At 40.9% G+C, this 14,507-nt stretch overlaps 5 protein-coding genes across 11 annotated transcripts in view; 2 read left to right on the top strand and 3 right to left on the bottom strand.

The window, feature by feature from the left end:
* The first annotated feature begins 80 nt into the window (after positions 1 to 80).
* LOC6611932 (LIM domain transcription factor LMO4.2) lies at positions 81 to 2,297 on the top strand. Of its 2 annotated transcripts, XM_032713856.1 has the most exons (6): positions 100 to 220; positions 909 to 1,001; positions 1,064 to 1,371; positions 1,450 to 1,603; positions 1,747 to 1,938; positions 2,008 to 2,297. In XM_032713856.1, the coding sequence occupies exons 3-6, from the start codon at positions 1,125 to 1,127 to the stop codon at positions 2,138 to 2,140; spliced, it is 726 nt and encodes a 241-aa protein (XP_032569747.1). In that variant the 5' UTR covers positions 100 to 220; positions 909 to 1,001; positions 1,064 to 1,124; the 3' UTR covers positions 2,141 to 2,297. The 2 variants fall into 2 exon arrangements, with proteins under 2 accessions (XP_002036449.1, XP_032569747.1); XM_002036413.2 differs by lacking the exon at positions 909 to 1,001 and having other exon boundaries at positions 81 to 220.
* Positions 2,298 to 2,446: 149 nt separating this feature from the next.
* On the bottom strand, positions 2,447 to 4,247 carry LOC6611931 (mitochondrial chaperone BCS1). 3 transcript variants are annotated; one of them, XM_032713854.1, is made up of 2 exons: positions 4,203 to 4,247; positions 2,447 to 3,752 (listed from the first exon to the last, which is right to left on the bottom strand). In XM_032713854.1, the coding sequence occupies exon 2, from the start codon at positions 3,745 to 3,747 to the stop codon at positions 2,452 to 2,454; it is 1,296 nt and encodes a 431-aa protein (XP_032569745.1). In that variant the 5' UTR covers positions 3,748 to 3,752; positions 4,203 to 4,247; the 3' UTR covers positions 2,447 to 2,451. The 3 variants fall into 3 exon arrangements, with proteins under 3 accessions (XP_032569745.1, XP_002036448.1, XP_032569746.1); XM_002036412.2 differs by lacking the exon at positions 4,203 to 4,247 and adding an exon at positions 3,834 to 4,142; XM_032713855.1 differs by lacking the exon at positions 4,203 to 4,247 and adding an exon at positions 3,915 to 4,142.
* Positions 4,248 to 4,444: 197 nt separating this feature from the next.
* LOC6611930 (proteasome subunit alpha type-1) lies at positions 4,445 to 5,612 on the bottom strand. The gene is made up of 3 exons (XM_002036411.2): positions 5,506 to 5,612; positions 4,802 to 5,437; positions 4,445 to 4,743 (listed from the first exon to the last, which is right to left on the bottom strand). Exons 1-3 carry the CDS (start codon positions 5,506 to 5,508, stop codon positions 4,537 to 4,539), a joined length of 846 nt encoding a protein of 281 aa, XP_002036447.1. The 5' UTR covers positions 5,509 to 5,612; the 3' UTR covers positions 4,445 to 4,536.
* Positions 5,613 to 6,041: 429 nt separating this feature from the next.
* On the top strand, positions 6,042 to 13,108 carry LOC6611929 (NPC intracellular cholesterol transporter 1). 4 transcript variants are annotated; one of them, XM_032713848.1, is made up of 12 exons: positions 6,042 to 6,112; positions 8,073 to 8,183; positions 8,546 to 8,716; positions 8,776 to 8,932; positions 8,989 to 9,065; positions 9,129 to 9,347; positions 9,413 to 9,605; positions 9,823 to 10,142; positions 10,202 to 10,492; positions 10,552 to 11,944; positions 12,009 to 12,875; positions 12,942 to 13,108. In XM_032713848.1, the coding sequence occupies exons 2-12, from the start codon at positions 8,091 to 8,093 to the stop codon at positions 13,022 to 13,024; spliced, it is 3,864 nt and encodes a 1,287-aa protein (XP_032569739.1). In that variant the 5' UTR covers positions 6,042 to 6,112; positions 8,073 to 8,090; the 3' UTR covers positions 13,025 to 13,108. The 4 variants fall into 4 exon arrangements, with proteins under 4 accessions (XP_032569739.1, XP_032569740.1, XP_002036446.1 ...); XM_032713849.1 differs by having other exon boundaries at positions 6,047 to 6,254; positions 9,413 to 9,593; XM_002036410.2 differs by having other exon boundaries at positions 6,047 to 6,254.
* A 149-nt stretch (positions 13,109 to 13,257) lies between these two features.
* The window catches only part of LOC6611928 (ATP-dependent RNA helicase DHX33), a 2,530-nt gene continuing 1,280 nt past the window's right edge, over positions 13,258 to 14,507 (bottom strand). Inside the window, exons 4-5 of the mRNA XM_002036409.2 lie at positions 13,727 to 14,507; positions 13,258 to 13,667 (exon numbers count right to left, since the gene is read on the bottom strand). The exon at positions 13,727 to 14,507 is cut by the window's right edge and continues 2 nt beyond it. Of these exons, the coding sequence (XP_002036445.1) occupies positions 13,284 to 13,667; positions 13,727 to 14,507 (1,165 nt within the window). The 3' untranslated portion in view covers positions 13,258 to 13,283. The remainder of the gene's footprint in view (positions 13,668 to 13,726) is intronic.

Genomic DNA, 14,507 nt, shown 5'->3' with positions numbered 1-14,507 from the left:
TGCGATATTTTACAGCCAAATAACTGAATTGACCGATTAAAATGTGGAAGTGTGCACGGTGCACCCTGTAGAATCGCGGATTGCTTGCTTTCATATCTATGAATTAGTTTGGTATGTAATGTCGTATACAAGAAATGGTGTTTGAAACCAAAGCGATTTTACTGTTCCTCATGGTGTTGTCAAAGAAATTTTCGCTATTAAATAATTAATTGATGAGTGTGTAAGTGAATATTGTGTTTATTGTTTACAAAAACCCCGTTCAGTCGAGTGATTGAGTGAAACAAATACCAGCATATATATGTACACAAAATTTCGCTAAAATGTGCCACTGACAGCAAATCAGTATTTCTGTATATAAACGTCAAGTCTGCCAGTTTGAAGTTTTAGTTCGCCGTAATGAACAGTGCAAATTGCAAACATTAAATATTGATTAATCTATCGGCATAAGACCGCAGTTTGATACGCACATATATGTACGTACATTGCAAGCGTTCGCTGCGAGTGTGTGTATGTATGTATGTATGGTCATTTGGGTGTTTTACTTATGTACATATGTACGTACGTGCGTATATAATAAATTTGTATGTAATGACAGCTGTGCAGAATGCAATGATTCAAAAATAATTTCAAATTGGATCGGTTCTGAAATTCCAGAAGTCATTTCTTTTGCTGATTGCCTGTCGCTATTTTTGCATCTGCAATCGGCGAGAAATGGCGTGAAAAGCACGTTCTGTCATCGATTGATAAAATAAATATTTTATTAACTTCTTGTGAAAATTCTGGATGGTTTGGATTTTTTTTTCCAAAATTGATTAAATTGTACTAAAAGAGATGCATATATACTTTCTCATTATATGAAAGCCCAAAGGCGACTTAAAAAATAATTTAATATTTTAAACCTATTTTAGATATTTATATGTGGTTTATGCGTTGAGTTTATGGTAGAAACACGGCAATTATGGAGTTCCACGACTAGGCTTCATTTTTGCACATTTTGAAAGGTGATTTTATTAATATATTTAACACATTTCCCTCTATCAATACATGCCTTCTGTCTTTTCAGGTTTAAACCATAAACAGGACCCATATGCCTTCTACGACTTAAGTCATCAACATTATTTGCAATGAATGCAACGTTCCATTCATACAGAGATATACTAGCGGCACATCACCAAGACTCATCTAGTCCTGAGAACTTCGCCCCCATAGTAATTGACTATAGAAACTCAAACCACACAAAGGACATTGTGGAGACCAACTCGAATATCTCATCGTCTCAGCTATCGTTCATGGACGAATCTTCAAACGATTTCAATAATCAGCAGTTAATTCATTCCAACTCCCTTATTAAAGTGTGTGGTGGTTGTGGAGGTAAGTTCCTTGAATCGATTGCCTTTCTATCCATCTGTGAGCTACAATAACTTAAATTTCTCTCTGTTTCGCTTGCAGATAAAATAAGTGATAGATATCTTTTATACGCTTTGGACAGATACTGGCACAATGGCTGCCTTAAATGTCACTGCTGTGGAGCTATGCTAGCAGAAGTGGGTTCCAGCTGTTTTACGAGGCGAGGCCTGATTCTTTGCAAAAAGGACTATTCCAGGTACGCATTCTACTGCAAAGAAGATTTTGAGCTACTGCAAGCTTGCTTTCTTGAAAACATGTTGCCTACTTAATGGCGTCAACCATTTTTTAGATACTCTTTAGATTATGTTCCTTGTGTTCAAGTTCATATTTCTTTTCCAGCATGTTCGGGTGCTCCGGAGTTTGTTCTGGCTGCGGAGAAACTATACCGCCAAGTGAACTGGTAGCGAAAGCACTTACTGGAATAAATAATATCGATTTACAAAATCAACAAAAACAAATAATTAATTGCGTATTTCATCTAAGGTGCTTTAGTTGTGCTAAGTGTGGATCCAGTCTGCGTCCTGGTGATAGGTATGCATTACAACACACTGCTGTTCGCAATGAAGAGACAATTTTAAATGGAATTACTTTGTTTTGCAGGTATACTATGTTAGGAGCTAGCTTGGTGTGTGAGCAAGATTGGCACAAATTACTTAAGGGCCCCGCCAACTCGAATGGAACGCTTGGACAAAGGAAAGGAAAGGTCGGTAGGCCCAGAAGATCAAAGGACTAATCAAACTTAATGTCACATAAAATATACATATATTTTAGAACATAGTTCATATTTTTAAATTACCTATAAAAATGTAATTAAATCATAATATAAAACAAGACCTTCATTTAGGTGAGTTCGATTGGGAATTACACGTGCAACTATGCATAAAAACGAATGGATAATCTTAAATCATTGAAAAATGAAATAAATTCGAAAACAATGACATCAACTAATATCGATGATTATTTTTTTTGATTTAATTGATTAAGACCCAACAGGGACAACAGTCTTGTCTAAACGAGCTTCAAGTAAACAAAATTCACAACCATTCAATTAATCTTTTTATTATGATCTAAAACATTTTCCCAGATATCTTCACAAGAATCAATAACAGTTTGCGGCGAGGACAGTTTGTGCTTCATGAAAAAGCCTTGAATTTGCGCCGGACTTGCGGAGCGTCCAAAGGAATTCACCCGTTTTCCGAACTCCTCGGCTTTTGTGGTGTCACTGCTGGCGAAGAAGTTCTTGAACATCTCCTCCAACTGATATTGCGTACAATAGCCAATGTATTCCTTTAAATCGATTCTACCAGGACGAACTAAGGCGGGATCCAGGCGGTCAATGTAGTTTGTGGTCATGAAGACAATTCTGGCCTCCGTGGAGCCCACACCGTCCAAGCAATTTAGGAGTCCACTGAACGTTATCCTGTTGAGGCCGTCAAAGGCGGATTTCTGCTGCGGAGTAGCTTCGCGCGAGACGAATGCTGCGTCGATGTCCTCCAGCAGAATGATACTCTGTTCTGGCGCAACATTCAGGAGATGATTGAGTCGATCGTCGGTGAGGCCTCTTTCGGATAGGTTTAGCAGGCAGACACTGTACTCCAGTTCGCCCGCCAGGGCGGTTATGAAGCTAGACTTGCCACAACCAGGTGGCCCGTACAGAAGGTACCCTCTTCTGTAGGGGATTCCACGCTGCGTGTACCACAGAGAGCTCTTAATGAAGTCCTGACAGTCGGCAATGATTCGCTGCGAAGTTCCGCGATCCAGCACCACCGATCCAGTGGGACGCCTTCTGCGCGGATGCCCAAAGGGTCTCCATTCCGCACCCATCGCTGTGTACAGCACGGTTTTGCCCTCTGTGGCCTCCAGAGCCAGCTGCCTAGCCTCTTCGAGGATATCGAAATATATACCCTTATTGTTACCAAACGCTGTAAGCGTCACTGTCTCCCAAGGAACACCCATGTGAAGGTCCAATGTCTGTTGTTCCCTGGTCCGCTCCACCTGAATCCAATTGCCCTTGTACTGGAACAGGTGCTTGCCTATGCTGGGTATGAAGTCATAGCTGGTTTTGATCGTGCCATTGTCGTTCTGCACAAAGTTCGTCTCCACGCTCAAGTGTTGCGTTTTGCGCGCTCCTCTGATCGTAATCCATTTTAGCAGCCACTGATAGGATTTGTCCCGACACGGCACCTCCAGGGTAATCATGCAGTGCCGCCGGAACAGTATCACTCCGCCCTGGAGGCCCTTGCGCAATATGGCAGCAGCGGCGCCCACACCAAAGAGTCCAAAACCGGCCCCAAAGTAGGGATTGGACGAAAGTCCAGCTACAAGATCGGGCAAAGTCATCTTGTCTGCAAACACCGAGAACAAGGATCAAGGTTTAGTTAAAGTGTTTTACTCTTTTTGGGCAAGAAAACCCTGTAAAACAACACCTGTTGCTCAATTGTGAGGTTCTATCATCCAAAACAATAAATCCTAATGTAAACAACAATGGTACATCTTTGTGAAGCTACCTTTTAAACAAATAAAACTGAAGTCTAACAAATACTATTTACGTGCGCTTCACTAAAGGCACCACTCATTTTATTTTCTCATGAGAAAACCATGTAATTTTTTTATTTTAATAAACCACTTGGTATCACTTTCGTTATGTAATTAATTGTAGTTTAGGTGTGCCCAAATAAATATTCAAGTTGCCGCTGAAGTGGCACATTTTATTTGTCATAAAAAACATTTTAGAGGATAACTTGTCATTCACTAAAAGCAATCAACATGGTTTTATAGTAGAAATGTTTCAATACCGGCATTGATAAATATTTTTAAGCCAACAGTGTGACCGAACTGTGAAATCGGTAAAACGCAAATAAGTTGGGAAAAATTATACCCAAAAACCAATATTTAATAAAAACTATAAATAATAAATGAAGAAATTTTGAAATTAAAATAAAAATCGTTACCCATAGTATTGATACTTTGTATTCATTTCATCAAGTATATTACAGCTTACCAACCCAATAAATACTTATCCAAATGCAATGGGCACTTTGTTCCGTTTTAGGATCTATGCAAATGCACGAACAATTTTATTGTATCCTTGAATCTTACATTTTTAATGGTTAAGATGCTTTCATAGCCCTAAGGACGCTGCTCGGTTGCAACCAGGACTTCTGGGTCGCGTGGTCCGGCTGTTGGTTCCTCTGGGGGAGATGGGCGGTCATCGTCATCGTCGTTCCTGGGCGTATCAGTGTCATTCAGTTTTGCAAGAGCCACGTACTTGGCGCTTTCTTTAACCGAGTACATTTTGAATGGCTGGTCTTTGCCGACGATGGCCACAGTGATGTCCTGCAAGAAAAACACAATTTACTAACTATTCGCGACGGCAAATGTGCAATGAACTTACGAACTGTCCGGCATTATCTTTGCCTTGATGCTCATCCGTGGGCAGGGTACCGAGTATAGCCCGAATTCCGTGACGGATGATTTCATCTTTGGAGCAGTCCAAGAACTTGTTCAAATTCCTCTCCAGATAGGTGCGTGCACTCTGTGAACGCGATCCAATCGAATTGGCCTTGCAATTGAAAAAGGTCGCCGATGGCGTGACCTGATAGATGTGCGGACCCCTCTCATCGTAGCCGGCGACCAAAAGGCCCACTCCATACGGACGGCGATCGTAGCGCTGAGTGGTGGTCTGCATCTTGTTGCCCAGGTTAGTGATCAGACGCGAGACTGGATAGGTTGAATCGTACGAGTGCTTGTAGTTCAGGCACTCGGAGCGCAAGTACCGGCTAAGGACGCGGGCATCAGCCGTGAGACCAGCAATGGAAATGCCCAGGTGATCGTCGATTGGGATGATCTTACGCTGGGTGTCCGATAGCTCCGATGTCGGCTTGCACAGGGCGACAAGTACAGCATAATCTTTATTTTTCAGGCCCACGGTTGCGGTGCCAAGTTTCACGGCCTCCATTGCGTACTCCACCTGGTGGAGTCGTCCCTGCGGACTCCACACAGTAACATCGCTATCGTACTGGTTGCGAAACTGAAAGCAAAGCGGTGAGTTTATAACAAATGCAGTTAGCATACCATTATTCGCAATAAACACTTTACCATGACTTTTGAAATGCAAGCCGCTGAGCTTCAATGATGACAAGTAGAAATGCCCGATAGTTAGTTATGGCACGCCGGGAGACACAAACAAACTGTGTATCGAGTATCGATAAGGGATTCGGGCATGCTATCATTTTTTGGAACGATGAAATAGAACATTTTAGGATATGCATACTAATTTAAGGGGATATTGTTATTAATTATAATCAGTACACTTGTGTTAGCACCTTATTATTTGTAATTAAATTAATTCCAGCACCACGTTATACCTGGCTTTTACACGTTTAATTGACCAACAATTACAGCATACCATGTGAGTAATAAAATTTTAAACTATAACATTAAGAAATGTATAAGTTACATTTGGTTTAATTTAGTTAATTAACTGCATACTTAAATAATGCAATGAATTTCTTGTTCCATTCGCTTGTTCCCAACTTGCATTTGGAATCACTGCATATCGACTACAATCGATTGTTTTGCCATTAAATCTGACAAGCTGTCAGTGGGAGTGTTTACGTTTTAATTGTATACTTCAGTTAGTTTTCACTCTCTCCTGTTTTGGGACCGAGAGTTTGTAGCTCCGTAATCGGATTGTTTGTCGAGGGTATATGCTCGCCTATATATATACCTCCACTCGAAAGTGTTAGCATCAAAATTACATTGTTAAGATTAGTAGAAGGAAAGATTTTTGTGCGCACCTTAATCATAAAGCCGTGTAATTTAATTAACTGAAGGAATTAACTAAGGTGACTTCATTGCACACACACACATCGCTACATGCATATGTACACCTCATAATATCCCTATATACGTATGTGCACGAACAAAGAAAACATTTTTATTGGTTCGGCGCATTGCTAATGTTTACAATTAACGATTTCTGTGGAAGTGATAGCATAGTATACTATATTGCGTGCCCTTCATTGCGGCTACTGTTCGCAGTCCGTTATTCCCATATCTTTGCTACAAGATTGCTTTATTCCGTGACATCCGCTTAGTTACATATCCAAATAGCGCAAAATAAATATATAAATAAAACATCGTGACTGGACCCGCACAGAATATTTCGATCCGCTGATAATATCCCATTCCCGATGCCATTCACCAAATGCGGCTGACCAGCCAAATTTGCATGTGGCGAAGGGAAAAAAGGCAATCGAAGCGGTTGTGTCGATTTCGCAAGAAGTTGTGCTTAGTACGTAGCAAGCGAGCATAATGGAATTTACCCCTCCATAAAACCAGACAACTAGTTGCATCATCACTTTCTCAGTAGCCGTTTAGTATTGTAGATACATATAACGAAAGCCAGTGAACGACAATTCGTTTTAGCGCGAAATTTAACGTATCAATGTCAAAAACCAAAGCCCACTTATGTATGTAGCTCCATGCTCAGTTACCTTGTTAACCTAGCTAATCGGTATCAAATGGTCTCAATGCTCGTGATTCACTCTTTATTGACCATTGGGTCACAATTCTTGAACTGCTCTTAATGGACCACGAGTTTTTTGGATATTCCATTCTGTCCCCGAGTCTTAAAACACATTTGGTGTCAATTAGCACACAATCATAGGTGTTAGATTTCGAAAACTACTTCAACTCTTTTTATCATGCATTTCTTAGAATATTTTCAGTATTCAAGATAGTAAAATCATTCATATTTATTTAGATGCGAATACAATTGCTTAGATTAATTTTAAATTTATTTTAATACACATTCTAGTTAGCCTTTTATTACATAAAGTTATAAAGATTTATAAATATTATTTTATTAAAAGTTTAACAATCGTTTTGTCAAAATTTCGTTCTTATATATTATATATAATATATTATATTGTTAATAATTTTATTAATTCATATTCATGCCTAAGAAAACACCTGGTATTTTTGAAAATTTTACTAACATTTTTCGTTGTAAATACAAAAAATTTTGGCAATAAAAGTTAAACAAATTGGAAACAAACGCAATCTTTTATTTTGTCATATTTGGTTTTCATATAGGAATATGTTTTAATGGGTGGAGGGATTATCCGAAATTCGAAACCACCCAACCAACCATATAATGTGCACTGTTTGATTACATTATAATATCGAGTATTTAATTACATTATTCAGCAATATTTATTGACTGAAACTGAATGGATATTGAAGCGTGGCAATGAATCAGTTTTATTGCCATTGCTTCCTTAGGAGGCAGTTCTATTATTAGGAATACTGATTATCGCATTGCAGCTTATCTGCAGAGTCTAAAAAACAATTTCTTTGCCAGAAATCGCAATTCCGAGTTACAATTGTTCCGAAACTCACTTCGTTGTATGTACATATATTTTGTATGCTAGAATAAATGTTTATTTAATTCGTTGGAAAACGGTTTCATCTGGCACAAACGTACATTTGCATGAACTGTAGTTTATTTATGTAAGCAAAAACGTTAAATTCGCCAGGCTCGGATTACATTTGGTTCAGTTCTTAGTCGAAAATCGTATAGAAAACCGAGACTCTTACTTCGAATATCATACATAATAGTAAGCCAGGTGCACATTTTAACCAAAAAACGTTCTTTACAGATATGCGATTGTGATAGAATGAGTCCAAGATCCCCGCTCAGGACATCTCCATTTGGAGTACACATTCTCATCGCTGCTGTGCTCTTTACGCTAATTCAATCATCGAAACAGGTAACTAACATTTGGATCTTATCATTGGGAATATTAAGCATAATCCCGCAGATTAGTCGTCGTAAAATGAATTCTGAAAATTGACTGGTAAATTGTATGGGAAAAGCTGTTGTTTCACCTCAACAAATATTGAAAAACGCGTGAATGAGCCAAAACAGATGCAAGGCAATTAGAAAATATATATATTTTTATAGCTCTGAGTGGCGGAGATGACGTACTTAGTTTAGGAAGTAATATTTAAATTTGAAAAAGCTATTTGGGGTCAGCAAAAAGATAGCTGAAAACTAGACTTTAACTTAGCTTAGCTTACTCTTCATATCTCTGCTCTATGATGTTATTAGCTTATTTTTCCACTTGTTAAGGACTGCGTTTGGTATGGCGTGTGCAACACCAATGAGAATTCGCACAGCCAAAACTGTCCGTACAATGGAACAGCGAAGGAAATGGCCGCTGACGGACTGGAGCTGCTGAAGAAACGCTGTGGATTTCTGCTGGAGAACAGCGAAAACAAATTTTGCTGCGACAAGAATCAGGTAATGAGTAGCATTTACTTTGCCCAGGCGTCATAATTGTTAAACTAATGCCTTTGCAGGTGGAGCTTCTCAATAAGAATGTGGAGCTGGCCGGAAATATCTTGGATCGATGCCCATCCTGCATGGAGAACTTGATGCGGCACATCTGCCAATTCACCTGCTCACCAAAGCAGGCTGAGTTCATGCATGTGGTGGCCACGCAGAAAAATAAGAAAGGTAACTATTATTTAAAGGTAGTTAATTAGTAAATAATTATATATTCCGAATTTCAGGTGATGAGTACATAAGTTCTGTTGACTTGCATATATCAACGGAATACATCAACAAGACTTACAAATCGTGCTCTCAGGTACTTTTTTATTCAATATTCATTATAAATTAATTAAAAATAATTATTGTCTGACTTAAATAGGTTTCTGTACCGCAAACGGGTCAATTAGCTTTTGATTTAATGTGCGGCGCTTACTCAGCATCTCGCTGCAATCCTACAAAATGGTTCAACTTTATGGGCGATGCCACCAATCCATATGTTCCTTTTCAAATTACCTATATTCAGCATGAGCCCAAATCAAATAGCAATAACTTTACGCCCCTCAACGTAACGACCGTTCCTTGCAACCAAGCAGTTAGCGTAAGTACTACTATCCTTATTGGAAATTCAATTCATTTTGTGCTAAATATATAAATTGTTTGTAGAGCAAACTACCTGCGTGCTCCTGCTCGGACTGCGACCTGTCCTGTCCCCAGGGACCGCCGGAACCGCCCCGTCCAGAGCCCTTCAAAATTGTTGGACTCGACGCCTATTTCGTCATCATGGCCTCTGTCTTCTTGGTGGGAGTCTTAGTATTCCTAATGGGATCGTTTCTGTTTACACAAGGTTCGTCCATGGGTGAGTTTTACGTAGTTAAATATTTTGGCACTATTTCAAAGCCATATCTTACATTCTCGATTGCAAATCACTAGTTTCATATTTAAATGTTTTGCATTCAAGCTGCGTAACTCATAAGAGTTGAGTAATATACTGTATACTTTTCGCTTAATTACTTCATTCGAGAATAGTGATTCATTCATCTTAGTTTTAAATATAATAAATTTCCCCATTTCAGATGACAACTTTCCAGTGGATGGCAATGATGTTTCCGATGAAATGCCATACAGCGAGAACGATTCGTACTTTGAAAAACTTGGCGCCCACACCGAAACCTTCCTGGAAACATTCTTCACCAAATGGGGCACGTACTTTGCCAGCAATCCTGGCTTGACTTTAATTGCCGGAGCATCCCTGGTTGTTATACTGGGTTATGGCATCAACTTTATAGAAATCACAACGGATCCGGTTAAACTTTGGGCTTCGCCGAACTCAAAATCCAGACTGGAGAGAGAGTTTTTCGATACGAAGTTTTCGCCATTCTATAGGCTGGAACAGGTAAGCTTTTGAGATAGAATGGTTTTGTTACATAATCATATGCTTTGTCTATCTTGTAGATAATCATCAAAGCTGTGAACTTGCCACAGATTGTGCACAACACCTCGAACGGCCCCTACACCTTTGGTCCCGTCTTCGACAGAGATTTTCTCAGCAAAGTATTGGATCTGCAGGAGGGCATCAAGGAAATTAACGCAAATGGCACACAGCTGAAAGATATATGCTATGCGCCTTTGTCGTATGATGGCAGTAAAATCGATGTTTCCAAGTGCGTTGTCCAATCGATCTGGGGATACTTTGGCGATGATCGAGAAAGATTGGATTACCACGACGATGACAATGGATTCAATGTAAGTAAAATATACTTCAATTGATTTGCTATCGAGTTCGAATTCGGTTTGGTTCATAGGTTACCTATTTGGATGCCTTATACGATTGCATTAGCAATCCCTATTTATGCCTAGCTCCCTATGGCGGTCCCGTAGATCCAGCCATAGCACTTGGAGGATTCCTGCCACCTGGAGACCAACTGACTGGCAGCACGAAATTCGAGTTGGCCAATGCGATCATTCTGACATTCCTGGTCAAGAATCATCACAACAAAACCGATTTGGAAAATGCCTTAACGTGGGAGAAGAAGTTCGTGGAGTTTATGTCCAACTATACGAAGAACAACATGTCGCAGCACATGGACATAGCCTTCACGTCGGAGAGATCGATAGAAGACGAGCTCAACAGGGAGTCCCAGTCGGATGTGCTGACCATTTTGGTGTCCTACCTAATCATGTTCATGTACATTGCGATTTCGCTGGGCCATGTGAAGGAGTTCAAGCGAGTGTTTATCGACAGCAAGATAACGCTTGGCATAGGCGGTGTCATCATCGTTTTGGCCTCGGTAGTGTCCTCCGTTGGCGTTTTCGGCTACATCGGTTTGCCGGCCACCCTGATCATTGTCGAGGTTATACCCTTTTTAGTATTAGCTGTCGGAGTGGATAACATTTTTATCCTCGTTCAAACGCATCAGCGCGATCAACGCAAACCCAATGAAACGCTTGAGCAGCAAGTTGGTCGAATACTCGGCAAGGTTGGACCCAGTATGCTGCTCACTTCGTTGAGTGAAAGCTTTTGCTTCTTTCTCGGTGGCCTTTCTGATATGCCGGCCGTAAGGGCTTTTGCCCTATACGCTGGCGTAGCCCTAATCATTGACTTTCTATTGCAAATAACCTGTTTCGTTAGCTTATTTACGTTGGATACGAAGCGCCGGGAGGAGAATCGAATGGACATTTGTTGTTTCATCAAGGGCAAGAAGCCGGATAGTATAACTAGTAATGAGGGACTCTTGTACAAATTTTTCAGTAGTGTTTACGTCCCATTCCTGATGAAGAAAATTGTGCGCGCCAGTGTGATGGTGATCTTTTTTGCCTGGCTGTGCTTCAGCATTGCCATTGCGCCAAGAATCGACATTGGGCTGGACCAAGAGTTGGCTATGCCGCAGGATAGTTTCGTCTTGCACTATTTCCAATCGTTGAACGAGAATCTAAACATTGGTCCACCAGTGTACTTTGTGCTGAAGGGCGATCTAGCCTATACGAATAGTTCGGATCAGAATTTGGTGTGTGCAGGTCAATATTGCAACGATGATAGCGTACTCACGCAGATCTACTTAGCCAGTAGGCACTCTAATCAAACGTATATCGCGCGTCCAGCATCCAGTTGGATCGATGACTACTTCGATTGGGCGGCAGCAGCATCATCCTGTTGCAGATATAGAAAGGATACCGGCGACTTTTGTCCACATCAGGGTGAGTCTTGATCTAATCTACAGTTGAGCATAGAAAATATCTAATAATTTCGTTCATATTTCAGATACTTCCTGTTTGAGGTGTAATATCACTAAGAATTCGCTACTTAGGCCGGAGGAAAAGGAGTTCGTTAAGTATTTGCCATTTTTCCTCAAGGACAATCCCGATGACACGTGCGCCAAGGCCGGTCATGCCGCCTATGGCGGAGCTGTTCGGTATTCCAACAGCCATGAAAGACTGAACATTGAGACGTCGTATTTTATGGCCTACCACACCATACTGAAGTCCTCGGCCGACTATTTTCTAGCCCTAGAGTCGGCTAGAAAGATATCCGCGAATATCACGCAAATGTTGCAGGGCAGACTTATGTCCAATGGAGTTCCTATGGCATCGGCCCTCACGGTCGAAGTTTTTCCCTATTCAGTATTCTATGTGTTTTACGAACAATATCTGACCATGTGGTCAGATACGCTGCAGAGCATGGGTATTTCAGTTCTTTCCATATTCGTTGTTACATTTGTTTTGATGGGCTTCGACGTACATTCCGCATTAGTTGTTGTCATCACGATAACTATGATTGTTGTTAATTTAGGTGGCCTTATGTATTATTGGAACATTTCGTTGAATGCTGTTTCGTTGGTTAATCTCGTTATGGCCGTCGGCATATCCGTGGAATTCTGTTCGCACTTGGTGCACAGCTTCGCCACATCGAAATCAGTGAGTCAAATTGATCGGGCTGCAGATAGCCTTTCCAAAATGGGCAGCTCCATATTCTCGGGTATCACTTTGACCAAATTTGCTGGCATACTAGTGTTAGCCTTTGCCAAAAGTCAGATATTCCAGGTGTTTTATTTCCGCATGTACTTGGGAATCGTAGTAATTGGGGCGGCGCACGGGTTGATCTTTCTGCCCGTTCTATTAAGTTATATTGGTGAGTAGAGAAATGGCTCCTGATAACATAACTTATAACTTATTAATCCTTTGTTTCACCTTTCAGGGGCTCCTTTAAGTAATGCTAGATTAAGGTATCATAGCCAGGCGACTGCTGAGCCCGAGACAGCTCTAGCGGGAATACTATAAATCAATCCCATAGTTGTATTGTAATCATCTCAAAAAATATTTTAAATGTTAACTGGTTAAGGTAATAAATAATAACAAATGAAAGTCGCGTCTTGTATATTTTTTGTTAAACTTATTGTTATTTTTTCGCAACCAAAATAAAAAAGACTCGAATACCAAAGAAATATTAAGCGTTTCATGTATTCTAATTTCATTTCCTCATCTATCTAAAAGAAAACGAAAAGATCAGAACATTCTTTAAACAGATTTGTACTTTATTTCATCTTGTTGGTATGTTTTTAACAAACGGCACAACCTCCTTGATCCATTCGATGGATATTTCCGTGACTTGGCGAAGAAACGTTTGCTCCGTCTGCACAATTTCGGTGAAGAGTATGTAGCTCGGCTTGTACTTCCCGTGCAGAACGCTCGACGGATGGATTTTGGACCTGATGTTGCCGGAAGCGGTTATGTAGAAGCCATCGCGTTGCAGAACGGCAATATTTTCAAAGAATCCATTTAATATGCATTTCTTCAACATTTCAATGTCATCCGAGCTATTTAGGGCCAAATGCAAGTGCTCGCTTATTTCCCTCAATTGTCGACGAACATTTCGGGCATAGGTTAGGCTACGCAAATTTAAATAGTTGTCATGACACCACATCTAAAACAAATCAAATAATGTAAAGTAATGATAATAGAGAAGTTAGACGAAACACTAACCTTTGGCTTTTCGCTTTTCAAGAAAGCATTGAACACATTCAGCAGCGTCAAATGGTCACCATGCTTGGACTGAAACTTGGCGTGAGCTAGAGCAGCCATTTCGTTCTTTTCGCTATTCGAGACGAAGACGTGATCGCTTGAGAGAACGGACACGAGGCTCAGGATCTCCTCCATGCAGCCGAACGATGAAGCAGTTAGCAGCAGCTTTGAGTACTTGGGATCCAAGGGATACTGCACCATTTGCCGACCCAGCGGTGTAATGTATGAGACATCTCCAGTCTTAATAGCTCCCAGGGCATCGAGGCTCTTATACGCACTGCGCAGTCCATCTTCAAGTGGCGGGTCTAGGAAGTCGAAATTGTTGCAATCGATGTCCAAGGCGAGGAGCTGCAGCACCATTGACGTTGGGTTCGTTCTCAGGATTTCTGGCTGAGTTGCATCTGCAAAGGAGTCCATTTCAGCTTTTGTGTACGCCCTGTAGCAGGTTCCATCCGCATCTCGGCCTGCTCGTCCAGCTCTCTGCCAGGCTTGCGCCTTGGATATCCGAACTGACTTCAAGACATCCAGTCCGTCGGCGGTATTGAACGATTTCTCCTTCACAAAGCCACAGTCAATCACACAACGGATGCCCGGTATGGTGATCGACGTTTCTGCTATGTTTGTGGCCAAGATTACTTTGCGTACGTTGGCCGGTGTCGGCACAAAACACTCCAATTGCTTGCCCTGCGATAGTTGAGCGTACAACGTGAATACGCGGAGATCTGTTGTTCCAGTCGTGTCA

The sequence above is a fragment of the Drosophila sechellia genome, chromosome 2L, assembly GCF_004382195.2.
Source record: "Drosophila sechellia strain sech25 chromosome 2L, ASM438219v1, whole genome shotgun sequence".
Taxonomy (NCBI): Eukaryota; Metazoa; Arthropoda; class Insecta; order Diptera; family Drosophilidae; genus Drosophila; species Drosophila sechellia.
This window is presented reverse-complemented; position numbering and strand designations above follow the sequence as displayed.